The sequence below is a fragment of the Notamacropus eugenii genome, chromosome 4 (assembly GCF_028372415.1).
Source record: "Notamacropus eugenii isolate mMacEug1 chromosome 4, mMacEug1.pri_v2, whole genome shotgun sequence".
NCBI lineage: Eukaryota > Metazoa > Chordata > Mammalia > Diprotodontia > Macropodidae > Notamacropus > Notamacropus eugenii.
The window spans coordinates 247597460-247614794 of record NC_092875.1 but is presented as its reverse complement, the minus strand read 5'-3'; the positions used below and the strand labels follow the sequence as shown (position 1 = coordinate 247614794).

Sequence of the window (17335 nt, the reverse complement as noted above, 5' to 3'; positions counted from 1 at the left end):
AGTTAGTAGTGTAGGTTTGTTAGCACCAGGGGAAGTGATCAATAATAACAGTATATTTTAAAGTTTGCAAGAATTTACATATTACCTCCTTTGAGCCACATAAGGTGAGATACAGGCATTTGTCCCATTTCACAGGAATCCAGGGCTCAGATGTGAGTTATAAACTTGCCATTGGTCACTGAGATCATGAGTATCAGAGGGCAGGACTTGAAACTTGGTCTTCCTGACTTCAGGTTGCCAGCCTGTCCAATCTATCACACTGCCTCTGACTTATAATAAAATAAATCTTTATTACAAAGGTGGTTTTCTGCCCAGTATCTCTTAAGGTAGCTGAGTCAAAGAAACTTGAGGTATAAATGCTAAATAATGATACATCTTCACATGTTTGATTTAACAAATGCTTTTTAAGCTCTCAGTGTACAGAGCACTGTGGAAGATAAATGTTTAGTTGAGAAGCCTTTGCCTTCTTGAAATTAACAGAGCATATTACATATACTCGGATGATTGTAAAATAAAATAATACGTAAGTGTGTGAGAGATGTAAGCTTCAGATGTGTGATCTGAAGAAGGAAAGTAATAGCCAGCATGGGATAGGAGAGAGAATAAGAGAGGTGTGCTTGCTCTAGGGGCTGAAGACTGATTCTATTTCCTTTCTTCATGTTGAGATCCTGATTGTATCCACTCATGGGTCCAGATCCCATCAGTGCCATTAATTGTCCATGTGATCTGGTTATTTCACTTCTCTCTGGGCCTTGGTTTCTTATGTCCTATGAAGGGATTGAACTAATTGGCTTCTGAGGGCCTTGCTGTTTTACTTTGGTGAACCTGTCACCTCCTTGTATTTCTCACCTGTGTACTAATGGGGAAGGGTCACCAGGAATCTCTTGGGTTGAATTATAATTAATATTCTACTTTGGATGGGGAGAATAGGAAATTCAGACTTCTCAATCCTCATTGTGAATTAAAGCTAAGGATTTTTTCATTCTTCTTAAAGTGGGCCATATATCTTTAGAGAGTTGTGGAGGGAAAATTGTAGTCTGTTGGGTAAAAAAGATCTTTTATCTTTCAGAGAGATGAACGCCTTCCAGGGGAAACACTGGATAAACAACTGGGCAGGCTCCTGGGGGAAGTGGCTCCAAGCATGTTCTTGTCATCATTTTCAGAGACTGTTGCCTTTTTCTTAGGTAATTCTCCTCATACAGCTCTGCCTTTGCTTTCATTGAGCCTGGTTGGTATGGTACAAGAAGTTTGCAAGTGGACATCTGAATACCCTTCTTTTGCCTCCTTTTAACATTCATCAAATGATTAGAATATTTTATTGGGGGATGGGGTGTTGTTCAAAAGAATTACTTATATCTACCTTTCCTTGAAGTTAAGCATCGATTTTGGGACCGGAAGGCTATCATAGATAAGGCATACACTTCTTCCACTTGTAATAAATGTCTTACATTGCTGTGGCATTTTGACATTTATAAAGTGCATTTCCCATTGAGCCTTATTATACAAACATTTCAGCCTCTGGGAGCAGCTTGCTTGAGGTCATTCAGCTAGCTGTTGGACTGAGTTAAATAGAAGCCGTCCAATGATCACATGCTTGTATTTATGCTAGTGGAAGAACACTTTCTCAATCTACTGCTACTGAGAGTGTACAAGAACAAAACCTGAGCACACTTGTGTCGTAATTCTATCAATGTTTGGTCTACAGCTTTCTGCCTAACTCCCCGAATGTAAATGAAACTTCCCCAGTCATTTTTAGATAAGATTCTTGGTGTAGGAACACCCAGATAGAGTCTGAGATTTGAAAAATATTTTTTGCTGTGTCTGTGCTGAAATAGAATTGAGCTAGTACAAGTTGGTAAAGTGCCACCCTCTTTTTGAATTGAAATAGAGGCACAATGAGCTTGATAATGTAAGCCCCTCACCCCCACCCACCCACCCAAAACACTCCTTTCTAATCTTGTCATCTTTCTCACTTCTTAGGGGAACTTTCTTATTGGTATGTCAACTTCCTTTGCCACATACATGTCAGAAATGACAGGTAATGTGGGACAAGAATGACCAGTCTCCCTTTCTATTGTCCCATAGGGGCTTTGTCAACCATGCCAGCTGTTCGAACTTTTTCTCTCTTTGCTGGAATGGCTGTTTTCATTGACTTCCTCCTTCAAATTACATGTTTTGTGAGTCTCTTGGGACTGGACATTAAGCGTCAAGAGGTAAGGTATCTAATTGTGGCAAATGATCCCCATCTATGTCTCTCTAAATGACAGTGGACAGATAATGTTCTTACAATGATGTATTTTTTTTTCACCAAATCAGAAAAATAAATTGGACATTCTGTGTTGCGTCAGAATTGCTGAAGACAGAACCAGCCCCCAGCCATCAGAGAGTTGTTTGTTTCAGTTTTTCAAAAATGGCTTCTCTCCACTTCTGCTGAAGGACTGGATGCGACCTCTTGTGGTATGTGGCCTTCTGCAAATGTTTGTTTTTCTAATTGTGGAGATGCTGTGCAGAAACCTCACATCCTCACCACTCCTTTTCTGTCTTGCAGATTTCTGTGTTTGTGGGTATTCTGTCATTCAGTATAGCAGTTCTCAACAAAGTGGAAATTGGCTTGGATCAATCTCTTTCAGTACCAGATGTGAGATTTGTTTTATTTTGACTTGATTTGATTGGTTAACCAAGAACATTTATATAGAGGTATTCAGGGAAAATGACAACTGATAAATACAATTACAGGCAGCCTTCACTAATGGTAAGGGTGTCACTCTAAAGATCTGCAAACTTGGGTTACTCCCATTGTTCACTGTGCCTTTTTCTTTAGACCCAGAACTGGAGCATGAACAACCAGTTTGTCAGCTTGTAGCAGGATTTAAGATTAACCTCTAATTTGAATGTAGATAAGATGTTCTTCCCATCTTTCTCAAGTACCTTTGCCAAAGGAGTCTTCATTCAGCAGCTTCCAATGATCTTTATTTTAAAGGAAAAATTTTCTTTTTGATGATTTCACATCACCTGCATTTCTTAATGTATCCTTCCCCATTCCCTTCTTAGAGAGTCATCCCTTATAATACAGAATAAAAAATAGGAAAACAGTTCAGGAAAAATAACCAGCATATTAAAAAACAAAAGTATAATATATACCGTGTTCCCCACATCCACAATCCACCACCTTTGCAGAAAAGTTTGGGAGTGGGATTACTTATCATCTTTTCTTTGGCACCAAGTTTGATTTTGCAGCATTCCTATAATCTTTTAGAGATTTTTCTTACCTGAATTTTACCTTGCCTTTTCTCTGCTTTAATCTGTTGCATGATTTTGCTTTGTTTTGTTTTTAAGGACTCTTATGTACAGGATTATTTCAGCTCCATAAAGCAGTACCTACATGCAGGTCCCCCTGTATATTTTGTGTTAGAAGAAGGACATGACTATACCTCTTTAGAAGGGCAGAACATGGTGTGTGGTGGAATGGGATGTAACAACAACTCACTTGTGCAGCAAATTTTTAATGCTGCAGAACTAGAGAATTAGTAAGTACTACATTCTTCTCCATCACTGCAGTAGAACAGACTTGAAACTCTTTCTACATTTGCTTGCATAATTAGAAGGCAAAATGTGTGCTCAGTTTCAGTTGTCATGGATCAGAATGTTCAGAAATTAATTTAGCCCAAAATTGATTTTTATTTTAAGTAAGTGATCAAATAATATGGAAGAGTTGATGTTTGCTCATCCTAGCCATTAATTTGTCATTGTCTTGTGTCCCATAGCACAAAGATAGGCTTTGCCCCGTCTTCCTGGATTGATGATTATTTTGATTGGATTAAACCCCAGTCTTCCTGCTGCCGGATTTATAATAAGACAGACCAATTTTGTAATGCTTCAGGTAAGACCCTTTCCAAGTTGTCCCTTTTCTTTGAGCATCTTAAAACTTCTAAATTTTGTGATTTTTGTGAAATGAAAAGTTTTTGCATAACCTATTGAAATTGAACTAGCTTAGAGTGACAGCTTTCAACTAGTTTATAATTTTCTGAATTATTTCTTTATAAATATTTTAGCATTTCATGGGCTAAAATAGACAATGATGGCTTATTTCTCAAGTGCCACCCCCAAAAACTGTCTTGAGTGGATCATAGTTCAAACAGACCCTTTAAAAACTACTGATTCATCCTATTGTTTTGAAATAAGAAGACTAAATTCTTGTTCCTTGGAGCAAAGCTTAATTTACTAGGAGACATTATGTTATGGTAGTAAGAGGTTCCCTAGTTTGGATTCAGAGAATGTGGATTCAGAGCCTGGTTCTGCCACTTTTATTCTCTGTGTAATTTTTGGGCAAGTCATTGAACTTCTCTTGACCTCAATTTCTTTAGCTGTATGTAGTCTAAAATACTTTGAAGATCCTTTTTAGCTCTAGATCTACCACCCTCTAAATGAATGAATGAAAACAAAGCATTTATTAAGTGTAACTATGTGCTAAGCACTATGATAAGTGCTTAGTGTCTAGATGTGAAAGTGAAACTATGCCTGTCCTCAAGGAGTCTTCTTTCTAATGGGGGAGACACCACATATTGGGGAATGGTGGCCAAGGGTGAGGTGTTTTGGTTTGGAAAGTCATGGGGCTAATGAGCGAAGCCATAAGTAAAATGGCATACTCTTTCCAGTAGTAGGATGGCATTAATTAAATTATATTTTTGTTCCAGAGATTGAGTTTTTATGATCCTTGGCAAGTAATTTAGTCTTCTATATATAGAAGACCATACATTTCAGGCAGCGACCTGCATTGGTAGAGGACGTACCTCATTCCATACCCTACACCAGTGAGGATTACAAGGCCTGGAAATCACAGGCCAGTTCATGTTGCTATTTAGAGCCAGAATGGACAGGGGGAGGGGAAGGAGATAGGCATGAAGGAGCTACCTGTGGCACCTGAGCAGGTGGTAAGAGGATTAGTTGGGAGTAAGGTAGACTGTGGCTGGGGCCACTGAGGCATGCAGGTACTGGCCAGTTCCAGGGCTGAAATGGTCAAGTCTTACAGGGTAGTGTCCAGTTCAGAGTAGTGAGTGGCAGGACTGGTGGCTGGCATGACTGTCTGAGGGCCCAGGTGAGTCTCTCTTTGGGTCGCTTTCCAGTTTTCTTTTCAGTGTTTCCTTTATGTTTGTTTTAAGAATTAATTGAGCCATTACTATAAACACACCCATGGTTTAAAAAAAAAACCTAGAAATTATATTCTGATAACTGACATTCAAGGTCTTTTCCAGTAGCAGGGTGGAAAGGCATATTTTGAAGAACAGATGTCTATGGACATTTTAGAGGTAGAAAGAGCTCGTTTACCCCATCCTTTCAATATTGTGGACAAGGTCATTGAAGCTTAGAGAGGCTAAAGGATTGATAAGAAAAATAATCAGCATTAATATAGTGCCTAAAGGTTCGCAAAACATGTTTTGTGTTATCTCTTTTGATCCCCACAACAACCCTGGAAGGTAGTGCTGTTATTATCCACATTTTATGGATGAAGAAATGGATTGAGAAAGGTCAAGTGACTTGCTCAGGGTCGCACAGCTAATGAGTATCTCAGGCAGGAAGTCCAGTGTTCTCCCTGCTCCAGCATCTAGCTTGTATATGCAGATTTCTGTCAGCTCAGTCTGGTGATCTCTCCCAACAAACTTTCACAGTAGCTGTTGCTAATGACAGCCCCCCAAATTAATTTAGAACATTGCACTGAAAAATATCACACATCATAGAAGGGGGAAGAGAGAGTTTTCTTTAAGCTTCTTTATTGACCCTGCTAAACATATATGAGCATATGTATCTTGTGTGTATATGAATATGGATGTCTGTGTATATAGGGCAGCTAGGTGGCACAGTGGGTAGAGTTCCTGGCCTGAAGTAAGGAAGACCTAAGTTCAAATCAGACACTAGCTGTGTGACCCTGGGCAAGTCACTTAACCATGTTGGCCTCAGTTTCCTCACCTATAAAACGAGCTGGAGAAGGAAATGGCAAACCACTCCTGTATCTTTGCCAAGAAAACCCCAGATGGGGTCATGAAGAGTCAGACACAACTGAAAACAACTAAACAACCACAAAATGCTTGTGTGTGTGCTCTCTGTATGTATAAACATAAATGTTTGTGTGTGTATACATATATATAATATATAATCACTATTATGTGGTTTATGAATTTACTTTACAATAAAACCTGCAAAACTTTACTCCTAAACCTTGCCTTATTCTGGTTCTAGTTGTTGACCCTTCCTGTATCCGTTGTCGGCCTTTGACTCCAGAGGGCAAAAGGAGGCCTCAGGGCGAAGACTTCATGAAATTTCTGCCTATGTTTCTTTCTGATAACCCCAGTCCTAAATGTGGCAAAGGGTGAGTGCCGTTGGTCTCTTTCAGTGAGTTTTAAATTTTTTGGTCTCGGGATTCCTTTACACTTAAAAACTATAGATCATTGGAAATTTAAATGTCTAAGTATGACTATAAAAATAGGTTTGACTTCCCAGACCCTTTGAAAAAGTTTCTTGGGAACCTCCACTAGTCTGTCTCTCCTTTTAATAGAAAACTTGGAATATTAGCATTTTAGTCTGGACAGCTATGTGGTAGTAACCTTTCTCCTCCCCTCAGACTCTCCTGTGCCTATCCCCTGTGCAAATGCGGGCAGATAAGAGGTGGAAAGTCAGAATTAAAACTACTTGTCTAGGAAAAGAAGTAATAATGGCCAACATTTATTTATTGCTAAGTGACTCTACAGGGCCACATGGCTTGTCTGATGCTGGATTTGAACTGAAGTCTGGCTGGTTCTAGGCCTGGCACCATCTCTTGGAATAGTAATACTAGTGTTGTCACTGCTGCTACTAATACTATGATAATTCATGTTGGAAGTCTAACAAGGGCTCATGCTTGGTTTGAGAGCCCTTGCTAACACTATTTTTACATACTGCCTTTCAAAGTCTGTGTGTGTGTGCACATACATATATATGTATGTGTGTATGCATATGCGTGTATACACACACACAAACATATTCTAGATCCTAACAATGTATATTTGTGTGTTCTAAATTATAAGCAGGAAAGATAGGCCTTTTATGGGGATTTTAGCCTTGCTCTCCCATTTTTTTGGAGGTAAACAAAGCATTATCAGGAGCTGGCCCAGGTTCCCAGGTAGTGTTTGAATACTCTTATCTGTTTACCTCTGTACTTGTCTGAAGCCCCAAGACAGCAAAGCAAAGCTAGTTAGCAGAAGGAATATGTGCTTAAACACTCATCTGCTTCTCCATCAGTAGGGTTTCCAACCCTTAGAATTCATAGCTCCATGGTTCAGAGCAGACATGGCTTGTTCAGTGTTCTGGATAATTCTCCATGCAGGATGCAGTGAACGAGGCTGGTCTGCCTCAGTGATGATCTGTGTCTTTCCTTCCCAGGGGGCATGCATCGTACAGTTCTGCTGTTCACATCAAGAACAATCACACTGAGGTCGGAGCCACATACTTTATGACATATCACACTGTGCTGCATGCTTCCTCTGACTATATTGATGCTATGAGAAAAGCAAGGATAGTGGCCTCTAATATCACTGAAACCATGGGCCTCCAAAACAAAAACTACCGGGTATTCCCATACAGGTAAGGTTGGATGTCTGTCGTTCCACAGGCCACAGTTGGTGCATTTCTTAAATCACCTTCTGTTAGGGACAGGTGCTGTTTCTCAGGGTGTCAGAAGATGGTATGGTGTGATTCCTAGTTCTTCTGCCCGTGACTTGACTGTCATGTCCCTTATCCTCTCTGGACCTCAGTTTCCTCTTTTGTAAAAGAGGAAGGAGGGATTGGGCTTGTTGGTCTCCAAGGCTTCCTCCAGCTCTAAATGCAGGATATCCTGTATTTGGATTATTACTGTTTTACTCAGTTTGAGTGACAGGCAGCCTAGCTTTTGGATGATAGGCAGGTTTCTTGGAAAATGGAGAGTGTATGTTAATATTCACTTTATCCACCTGGCCTAGGTTATTGAAAGTATCTAATGAAATGATCCATGTAGAAGGGATTTGAAAAAGTATAAAGTGTTATATAGATGTGAGCGGCTCTTTTGTTTGGTTTTGATTTTTTTATAACCTCCCTCGAGGAAACCAGACTGCATTTCTGTGGCCAAGTTTCTCAGCATGAGAGGGCCTGTGTTCAGATCTCTTGCTGCGTGACCACAGGCAAATGACTTAGCCCCTCTGAGCCTCATTTACCTTCTGTATAAAATGCATAGGGCCAGTGCTCTATCCACTGAGCCACCTAGTTGCCCCCATTATACTTCTTTTGTAGCATTTGAGATAGTCAACCAAGAATGATTGAACAGAGTAAAATTTAGCTATGCCTCCATTACAGTTCCATATTTTTTCCACACAGTGTATTTTACGTCTTCTATGAGCAATACCTGACCATTGTGGATGACACAATCTTTAACCTTGGTGTATCCCTGGGAGCAATATTCTTGGTGACTACAGTACTCCTAGGCTGTGATGTGTGGTCTGCAGTGATCATGTGTGTTACAATTGCTATGATTTTGGTCAACATGTTTGGAGTTATGTGGCTCTGGGGCATCAGTCTGAATGCTGTTTCCTTGGTCAACTTGGTAATGGTGAGTTTTGTGACCCCCTGTATCTTGGTACCCATAGTTTATTTTTAAGGATGCCTTATCAGTCCGAAAATAGGTAAGAGGAGAAAACTGTTACATGGTCTTGGTAACTGTAGAGAAAATTAGTTAGGACATTAGAGTTAGCCAACAGAGAAATCATTGAAAAGAGCTACCTGAAAGTATGACTTTTTTCTTCCTCCCTGTAAGGATGCTGCTGAAATATTGATGCATAGCTATAGTAAACTGATGAATACTTATACACATCCAGTCTGTTCCGAGCTAAATTTGTGAATTATTCTTAACATTGTCAAACGTTTCAGCATGCAGCAGCAAATGCAGTAGTTCTTGCTTGCTCCAGCTCAACAGTTTTGTGCTCTTTAGAAAAACAGGGCATGGTGTAGGGGAGAGATTTGAGATCTCTGTTAATATTTCCCACATCCTAATATAAAATTGTATTTGGCCCACCTCAGAATAAGATTAAGATATTGCAAATACATCATCATTCAGAAATGGATCAAATAAATAATGAGAAAGCACTTCTAACAGTAATGAAGCTTATAGAAAGAGGTTTAAGCCTTTTCTTAAGGTCATTTCTGTTGTGACTCTCAGAGGTTTTCTTGTGGGGTCTGCACTGGCCTCTTAGCAAAGGCAAACCTAATGTCAAACTGGGCCTTGTGATTTTCCCAAAGCAAAGATGTGATTTTTGGTTGTGGTGGTGTTGGGTGTCAGTGAGAGAGCCCATGATGATGGTGGTGATGATGATGATGATGTGATGATGATGATGAGCTAAGTGGGACACTGAGGGCAAATTTACCGCCTCAATGCTCTGGGAACCTCCTTCAGGTAAGGACTGGAGGAGTGTATGCATAAGGTTGGCCATTTTCAGAGCACCCATCATCAAAGTTGTTTTTCATTTCAGAGTTGCGGCATCTCTGTGGAGTTCTGTAGTCATATAACCAGAGCATTTGCTGTAAGCAGGAAGAGGACTCGGGCAGCACGTGCTGAGGAGGCACTGTCTCACATGGGCAGTTGTGTAAGTATTAAATGTCAACAAAGCAGGGCAGGGGGATTTTGTGTTCTTCTCTCTTTATCTCTGCTGCTGACTGCAGCCCCTCTAGTGCCTTCCCTTCTCAGACTACCTTCCATCTCTTGGATACGTGTTTGGTTTTGTACCTAGCTGTTCAGGTGTTGTCTTGCATATTAGAACATGAGCTCCTTAAGGTTAGGGATTGTTTCTGCCTTTCTTTGTATTCACAACACATAGCACGGTCCTGGCACTATGTACTTAAATGCTTGTTGACTGAAAAATATTTCAGTGCTAACTCACAGCATATGCTTCATTTTGTCTAATATAGCTAATAAATAAAAACACCACAGCTTGGTTGAAAGAAGGTAATTCATAATTTGGTATTCAAACAGAACTTTGGAATTCATCCTATGACTAGAAAACACAAGTTACAAGTTATTTTCAGGGGATGGGGTCAAGCACTTGCCCAATAGATGCTTGTTGATAGGTCAGTTCTTTTCTATCTAGTGTTTGGATAATATGGGAACATAATTGATTTGGGGATAAACTAGAAATTTTCAAACAGGAAAATGTTCATTACTCCCTTTTGATTTGGAAAGCAATTATAAAGAAGTGGTCATTGAAGCAGTAGGAGGAAGTGTGATCACCAAGGGGAAAATGTAGAGCCTAGTCAGAACTTTGGAACCTCCATGTTTAAGGAAGTGGAAAAGATGAGGAAACAGGAGGCATGGTCCAGTTATAAGGCTACAAAGCTGCAGTGACTCAGAAGTTGGAGCAGGGTGGTATCTATGACATCAAATGCAGTAGAGTACAAAGAGACTAAGGACAGAAAAAAGGCCATTGGATATGGTGACATTTGTGTCATGTTCTCACTTCCACTTCTCCACTTCCTCTTCTGCCAGCCGAATTCTGGCACAAGGCTATAAATGTGAACTGGAAGGGGCTTTACAAGCCATGAGGTTCAACTGTCTCTCTTTACAGGTGAGGAGCACGAGGCCTAGATATCCTACTCATGTCTCCTGACTCAGTTTCATGTTCTCTCCATTCAACCTACTGCCTCTTTCATTACCTTTTACTTACTTTAATAACCTAATTGGTCAGCCTGCTGTCAGTCTGTCCTGTCCATTCCTTATACCACACTGCTGTCAGCAATTTTCTAATGCACAATTCTGATCCCATCCTTCTCCTGCCCTAAAATTTTAGGTGATTTCCCATTGCTTACCCTCATTCCCACACCCCCACCTTCCTTAGCCAAGCATTGGAGGGCAGGCCACAATCTGATTCCCAAAAGGATGATGCCACAAGCACTGGGTTTTGGGAGTTGTAGGACTTTGATTCAAATTCTAGCACAGCTTCTTAATTACCTTGTGTAATCTTGGGCAAATCATTTTTACCTATGGGCTAGAATTTCCTCATCTGTAAAATGTTGGGGTTAGAGAGTAGACAGTTACTTAAGGTTCCCTCTAGGTTTCTACCTCATGGGCCTCCCTTCTTATTCTTACTGCATGCTGTTCTTAACACACTCCAAAACCCAGCCAATCCAGCACAGCTATTCTTTCCATCCTGCCCTTTGCCATCTGTATGGCCTCTGCGTATGCCATTTCTCATGTCTGGATGGTCTGCTCCAAATTGCTGCCTGTTGAGTTGAAGGAATGGAAGATCTCATGGGTCCCCTTCGCCAGAAAACATTCCCTAAACTCTTTGGGCTCCAAGTGACCTCTCCCTTCATGATTCTTTCATACCAGTGTTTCTAACTCTCCTAAGCACTTGATTTTATGATGATTGTACTATTTGTATCACTTATTACTCTCCTCTCCTGCATGCCCTAAATACATAGCATTAGATTCTGGTTTTGGTTACTAAGGACTGTTTTTATCATTGTATACCTAGTACGAAGCAATTGTGCATCATCAGTGCTCCTGATTTTCAGTTGACACATTGTTTTATCTATTGCAGTGCTCATGAAGTACTGAAGCTTGGACGTATAATGAATAAGAAATCAGTCTGTGACATTACTTTGGCAGTTTGAGCAATGGGTGCGTGGGATTTAAAACTAATGGTTTAGAGTTGGGATTGTCAGTGGCTTGTAACTGACCATGCCTTTGTCCCATTGCCTTTGATTGATCATTGAGTAGAATATATTAAATTGAGCTCTTAGCCTTAAATTATTACTCCTAAGAGATGTGAATTTGAGGCTTAAGGAAGGGGTACTCAGTTGTTTACATTGATATAATATAAATTGTTTCTAACATTTCCATATTTCCTCTTAGGTTTTCAGTGGAATCACACTAACAAAATTTGGAGGGATTGTGGTGCTGGCCTTTGCCAGATCTCAAATTTTCCAGATATTTTACTTTCGGATGTATTTAGCTATGGTGTTGTTGGGAGCCACCCATGGCTTAATATTCCTTCCAGTCTTACTCAGTTACATAGGTAAGGATTCTTAAATTGTTTTTATGAGTATAAAATGAGAAGAACATTCAAAGTTTTTACCAGTGATTTTTGATTCTCAGTATTCATTTTAAGGAATTCTCATTTTTACATGAAGGATTTGTTGCCACAAATGTTAGTTGTTGCAGTACCAATCCCAGTAATTATGCATGATCTTAAAGCAAGAATTTCTATTAATTCCCCTACTTTGGCTGGTCCTCTGAAAAGCAGAAGGGACCTTAGATGAGACACTGATCAAATTCTGGTTAAACATTAACCAATAGTAATTGGTCTCTTCTAGTGTTTAATGTTATTGAATAAATGACTGGTGAAGAATAAATATGCAGCCACATCATTCGTGGTATTAACAAATGCTGCAGTGGTATTAGCTCTTTTCCCCCCTTTTTGTAACCTTTTGAGGATGAGAATAAGAATGTTGAAGTAGAGATCTCTCTACCGTGACTCCTCACCTTGACCTTTAACTGTTTTCAGGGATAGGAACTGAGTCAGTTTCTCTAGTGGGAGCCAGCTACAATTTTGTACCAGTGCCCTCAGTGAACTAGCCTGAGCAAAGCATGAGTGAAGAGGATAAAAGGGAAGATTACTAGTTTTACTTGATAGAATTTTCCTAAAGACCATGGGGCTGGAAGACAATTTTCTCTTACTGACATGTTCTCCACCTTCTATGTGAGGTTATGTTTAACTGCCTAGTGACCAGGGAGAACAAGAGATAAAAATGTTCAACTCAAAACCCTACAGCCTTAGTATTCAATAGGTGGTAGTGCAGGCAAGAGAGAACACAGCCTGGAGTCAGGGAGATCTAAGTTCAAATATGGCCTCAACGACAAACTTAGTTACTAGAAGACAAACTTATTAGTGACCCTGGGCAAATCACTTCACCTCTTTTTGCTTCACTTTCCTCATCTGTAAAATGGGGATAATAATAACTACATTATATTATTAAAATGGTTCTACTAGGAAAAAACAAACTCAGTTGACAGCACTGTGGGGAAAAACCAATAAATGTAACTTATCTTCCTCTCCCTCTAGGGCCATCAGTAAATAAAGCTAAAAGTCATGCTGCTCAAGAACGAAACAGAGGCACTGAACGAGAACGGCTCCTCAACTTCTAGTCCTCTGGGTGGCTGAAAGGTCCTGTGGTTTAGCATGGGACAGTTATGGTGTTCTGGGAACTGTGGTGTTGGTACTACTAGTTTGTGCACTGGACATCACTGAACACCACCACTATTTAAAACCAACAGCTTCAGATGTGGTTTTTAAACTCAGGAATGCTCAACTTGGACTTCTGAAGCAGCATTATTAAGTCTGAATGCATCAGCAGGACACTGAGACACTTTGGAGAAGCTAGAAGAAATATCTAAGTTCTCAGCAAGCCAAAAGTGATGGCCAATATTGGTGGGTATGAGAATAGACTGCTTACTGCCACTGTTTTTTTTTTAAAGAAAAAACAAATCAATGCAGTTTTTTTTTCTCCCTCTACTTTTAGGGAAAAAGCCATTCATACAGGTTCTGTACCATATTTTTAGTAACCTTCCAGAATATTGTGTGTATATATGTATATATATATATATATATATATATATATATATATATATATATATATATATATATATATATATATATATATGTATGTATGTATGTATACTTTATAACATTTTGTAGTTCAAAGAGCTTTATTAATGCAATAAATTAACTTTGTACAATTTTTGTAAAAACCAGCAAATGACTTCAAAAAGTTGAAGGCTTCATTAGAGCTTGGTCTCCAAAAACCTGTTTGAAAAAAGCAACATGTTCATCACAGTGTTCTCCTGTAAAGGAAAATAAAATAAAGACTGTTAGGTCACTATTCAGGAATTTCACAGATTAAGAATTGATGGGGAAAACAAGCCTAGAATGAACATTTGCAGTTGGTACATATGTATGAGGGGTTTTAACTTATTTTCTTTAATAAAATGCTATGTTTTTCTTAGGCTTTAAGCTTCCTTTTCTCTACAAGACACTAATATGTTTAATGTAACTGCACAACTACTTAATATGAAAACCTTCTGTCAGTAAAGAGAGACAATTCAATAAATACATCTCTTTTCTATCTGGAGAGGAAAGGAAAAATACAAGACAGGTAAACCTGTCACTACCAAAAAAGCACACTTGTTCTTAATTTTCTGCCTTTACATTCGAGTAAAAGTTAGTAAAGCCTTCAACTATTTTATCCATAATAGAGAATAATGAAGGCCTTCACGGTTAATTTTCAGAAGTTAACCTAGAATGCTGTTGCTGATCAAAGGTTCACAGGCTTGTGAACTAAGGCAAAAAGCTGAGAGTCTGAAATGCTAAAGGATCTAAAGAAAAGAGCTTTCATTTTGATATAAGAGTACTGAGAAGCTGTTTACCACTGAGTATGGAACTAAAGGAAGTGGGATGAAGTTTGAACAATTAATTAGTACTAAAGAAATAGATCATTACAATTTACTGTTTTAACTATCTTCTTGAAATTCTTTATGTCTAGGTATTTTGCCATAATGGCCATGGCTGGCAATCTCAGTCTACCTGAATTTCTTGAGCCCATTAAAAAAAAAATCTATTACTCAATTCTCCATATAAGCTCTTACTTTATTAGATTAGAATCTTTTTTTTTTTTTTAAAGTGAATCACTGGTTAGGCCTTGGATAGATTTGTTAGAAGGAAACTGTGTTATCTCATAACAGAATGGGACCAAAACTTGGCTACTAATTCATTTCCAAGGAGGCCTTCTTTCTTTTGTTAAGAGGTATGATGTATACATAACTTAAACAGCTATTTAGAAACAAAAGTCAAAAACCTAGAGTTACCAGATTCTTTTGCTCTTCATTACTCTTACCTGGTGTGAAATTTGGGCTCCCTCGTAAACGCTGATTTCGTTGTTCAAAAAAGCGAAATATGGTGTAGAAAAGCATATTATCTTCAGTTTGCTTTGCAGCATCCAGAAACTTACGAGCAGAGATGTTATCATGTCCCCCAATACCTCGGATGAACCTTAGGGCAGCTAACACCTGGTGCTTAGAAAGAAGAACTTCTACTATTTCATCATTGGCTGTGGAAAGCCTCTGAAAGGAGAAAAGATGTGGTAGAAATGCAGGCAGATCTTTATTCCTGGCCAGAAACATCAGCAGCATTGACTATGACGCCCTTACCTTTAGCATGTCCAGAGACAACTGATGAGCAGGCGGATAAATACTCTCAAGGGACAACAGCAGACAGGCCTGGAAGAAAGTTTCTCAGATAACTTTCAGCTTTAAAGATAAACACAGTGTGACTAGGAAATACTCAAAATCCAAAGTTAACAATGAAGTCAATGGGTTACATGACACGCACCAAAGGCTTTGAGTCACTGAGGACATGGTACTGCAAGAACTGATGGAGCATGTAGAAGAGGTTGTGCTGAACCAGTGTTTTGATGACAAGTTCATGCAGGTAATGCTAAGGAAGAAAAAGAGGTTAGGGCTGTTTTGCCTCCCCTTACTCAGGGCAATGACTGCAAAAGAACAGAATAAAGCTAGGTAGAATGCCCTGCTCTTCTTAGGGAAGTGGTCTTAGCATTCTTGAGGCATGTTTGATGCTCCTTTAGTACATCCAGAAGGGAGATTAAAAGAGAAAAAGACTATTTAAGATTAACTGTCTGAAATTTTAAATATGGCTATTGAAGTTATAAATTTTTTTTTAATTTGGCAATAAATACTGCTTTAAAAAATACCTGAACAGGGATCTGAAACTGGTTAAGAGAGCGAATATATTCCATTAGGACTGCTATCACAAACTTATGAGGTATCTCCTATAAAGAAAAAACAACAAAATTTTACCAATGTGGATTTCAGGTTAACTGAACTAAGGGAGAGCTATAAAATTAAAGGTCTGTATCACAGTAAAAAAAAAAAAAAGGAGGAAGTTAATAGTGTCATCTTGTTTATTGGGCTCTATCAATTCAAATCTGGTTCATCGATCTGGACCCTCTGGATCCATTCCCCTCACCCCTCAAAGAGTGGTTGACAGGTGACCATTTCGTCAGGGGACCATTTTTGGGGTTCTGCTAAATCACTCTGTACAGGGAAACCACTCCAGAGTCTCTCTTATGATTAACTCAAGGTATTAGAAACATGAGTTATACTATCAACTTAACCTGCTTCCTTAATTCTTTCATTTTGGGGAATACTATTTCCTGAGGAAAAGATAAACTAAATGAACAATTTATTTACCAACCTTCTTTTCTGTGAATACTGAAAGAACATGAGTGTACATATCAGACTGATCAATAACAGCTTGGGTTCTAACAGGTCTTTTTAGAAGGGGATTGCTGCGGCTCTGCCCTGTTTCCACTACCTAAAATAGAAAGGAAAGGACAATTAATAACCAGTGCACTAATTCAAAGCAAGAGACCTTACCCACAATAAGCTCAAAATGCAGAGATGAGAATATGCTGGGGGACCTGTGACAGGGCAGCCTGGTGGAATGGAAAGAAGGCTAGAGTCAGACCCAGGAGGATCTGCCTGCCGAGCTTCCATCTTCCTTCCAATTGATACTTCCTGGCCGTGGGACACTGAGTCCCTGAGCTTCTAATACTGCTTCATTTTAAGAGGGTTGAACTAGATGACCTCTAAGGTCCCTCCCAATTCTAGATCTGTGTGGCTGGGTAAAGATTCCAGAAAGCAACACCAGCTGCATCTCCTGTAATCAAGCCTTAGGCCCTAAGTGTAAATAAGCTTTCCTACCCTCAGTAAGGTCAGTCATAGTATGGTAAGAACTACCATAAAAATACTATAGGAAAAGTGGGAGATCTCAGGGGAAGGTCATTCAGTATGACTGGATCATAGTAAGGACATGAGGTAAGGTTGTGCTAGAGTGGAGAGCCTGGAATACCACGCACACATTTATATTTTGTATAGAAGCAACGAGGCACAGAAGACACCTGGAGACCAGACTTCCAGTCTGGCTTTTGATGCACACTGGCTCTATGATCCTGGGTAAATTACTTTAACCTCTCATTACTCCAGGCAACTCAAAGCAGAGAAGGTGCCAACCTCCATTGGTAGAGGAGTCTCCTTGACCTGAGAGTGGTACCCTATAGCAGCCAAGTTACAACTCCAATCCCTGTTTCCTACGTAGGCAGTGAGGAACACTTTGGTGCTCCAAACAAAAGATGGACCAGAAGTAGACACGAAAAAGGTATATTTGATGGATGTGGGAAGACTTATTTTAGGAAACTGCTACAATAGGTG

At 39.4% G+C, this 17335-nt stretch overlaps 2 protein-coding genes across 7 annotated transcripts in view; one reads left to right on the top strand and one right to left on the bottom strand.

Annotated features, from left to right (window-relative positions):
* The window catches only part of NPC1 (NPC intracellular cholesterol transporter 1), a 55876-nt gene extending 41821 nt beyond the window's left edge, over positions 1-14055 (top strand). For 2 of the 3 annotated variants that reach the window (XM_072604387.1, XM_072604386.1), the window contains exons 14-25: positions 1070-1184; positions 2086-2213; positions 2317-2457; positions 2549-2638; positions 3337-3527; positions 3765-3880; positions 6235-6364; positions 7414-7614; positions 8380-8611; positions 9528-9641; positions 11906-12068; positions 13116-14055. In XM_072604387.1, coding sequence (XP_072460488.1) covers positions 1070-1184; positions 2086-2213; positions 2317-2457; positions 2549-2638; positions 3337-3527; positions 3765-3880; positions 6235-6364; positions 7414-7614; positions 8380-8611; positions 9528-9641; positions 11906-12068; positions 13116-13198 — 1704 coding nt within the window. In that variant the 3' untranslated portion in view covers positions 13199-14055. Of the gene's footprint in view, positions 1-1069; positions 1185-2085; positions 2214-2316; positions 2458-2548; positions 2639-3336; positions 3528-3764; positions 3881-6234; positions 6365-7413; positions 7615-8379; positions 8612-9527; positions 9642-11591; positions 11873-11905; positions 12069-13115 lie in introns of those variants that run through there. The other variant, XM_072604388.1, reaches the window with a different exon arrangement.
* Positions 13741-17335, bottom strand: part of RMC1 (regulator of MON1-CCZ1) — a 27470-nt gene continuing 23875 nt past the window's right edge. For 2 of the 4 annotated variants that reach the window (XM_072604389.1, XM_072604393.1), the window contains 6 exons: positions 16320-16439; positions 15817-15894; positions 15438-15542; positions 15257-15325; positions 14944-15169; positions 13741-13894 (listed from right to left, as the gene is read on the bottom strand). In XM_072604389.1, the coding sequence (XP_072460490.1) occupies positions 13815-13894; positions 14944-15169; positions 15257-15325; positions 15438-15542; positions 15817-15894; positions 16320-16439 (678 nt within the window). In that variant the 3' untranslated portion in view covers positions 13741-13814. The remainder of the gene's footprint in view (positions 13895-14943; positions 15170-15256; positions 15326-15437; positions 15543-15816; positions 15895-16319; positions 16440-17335) is intronic. The other 2 variants (XM_072604391.1, XM_072604390.1) reach the window with 2 other exon arrangements.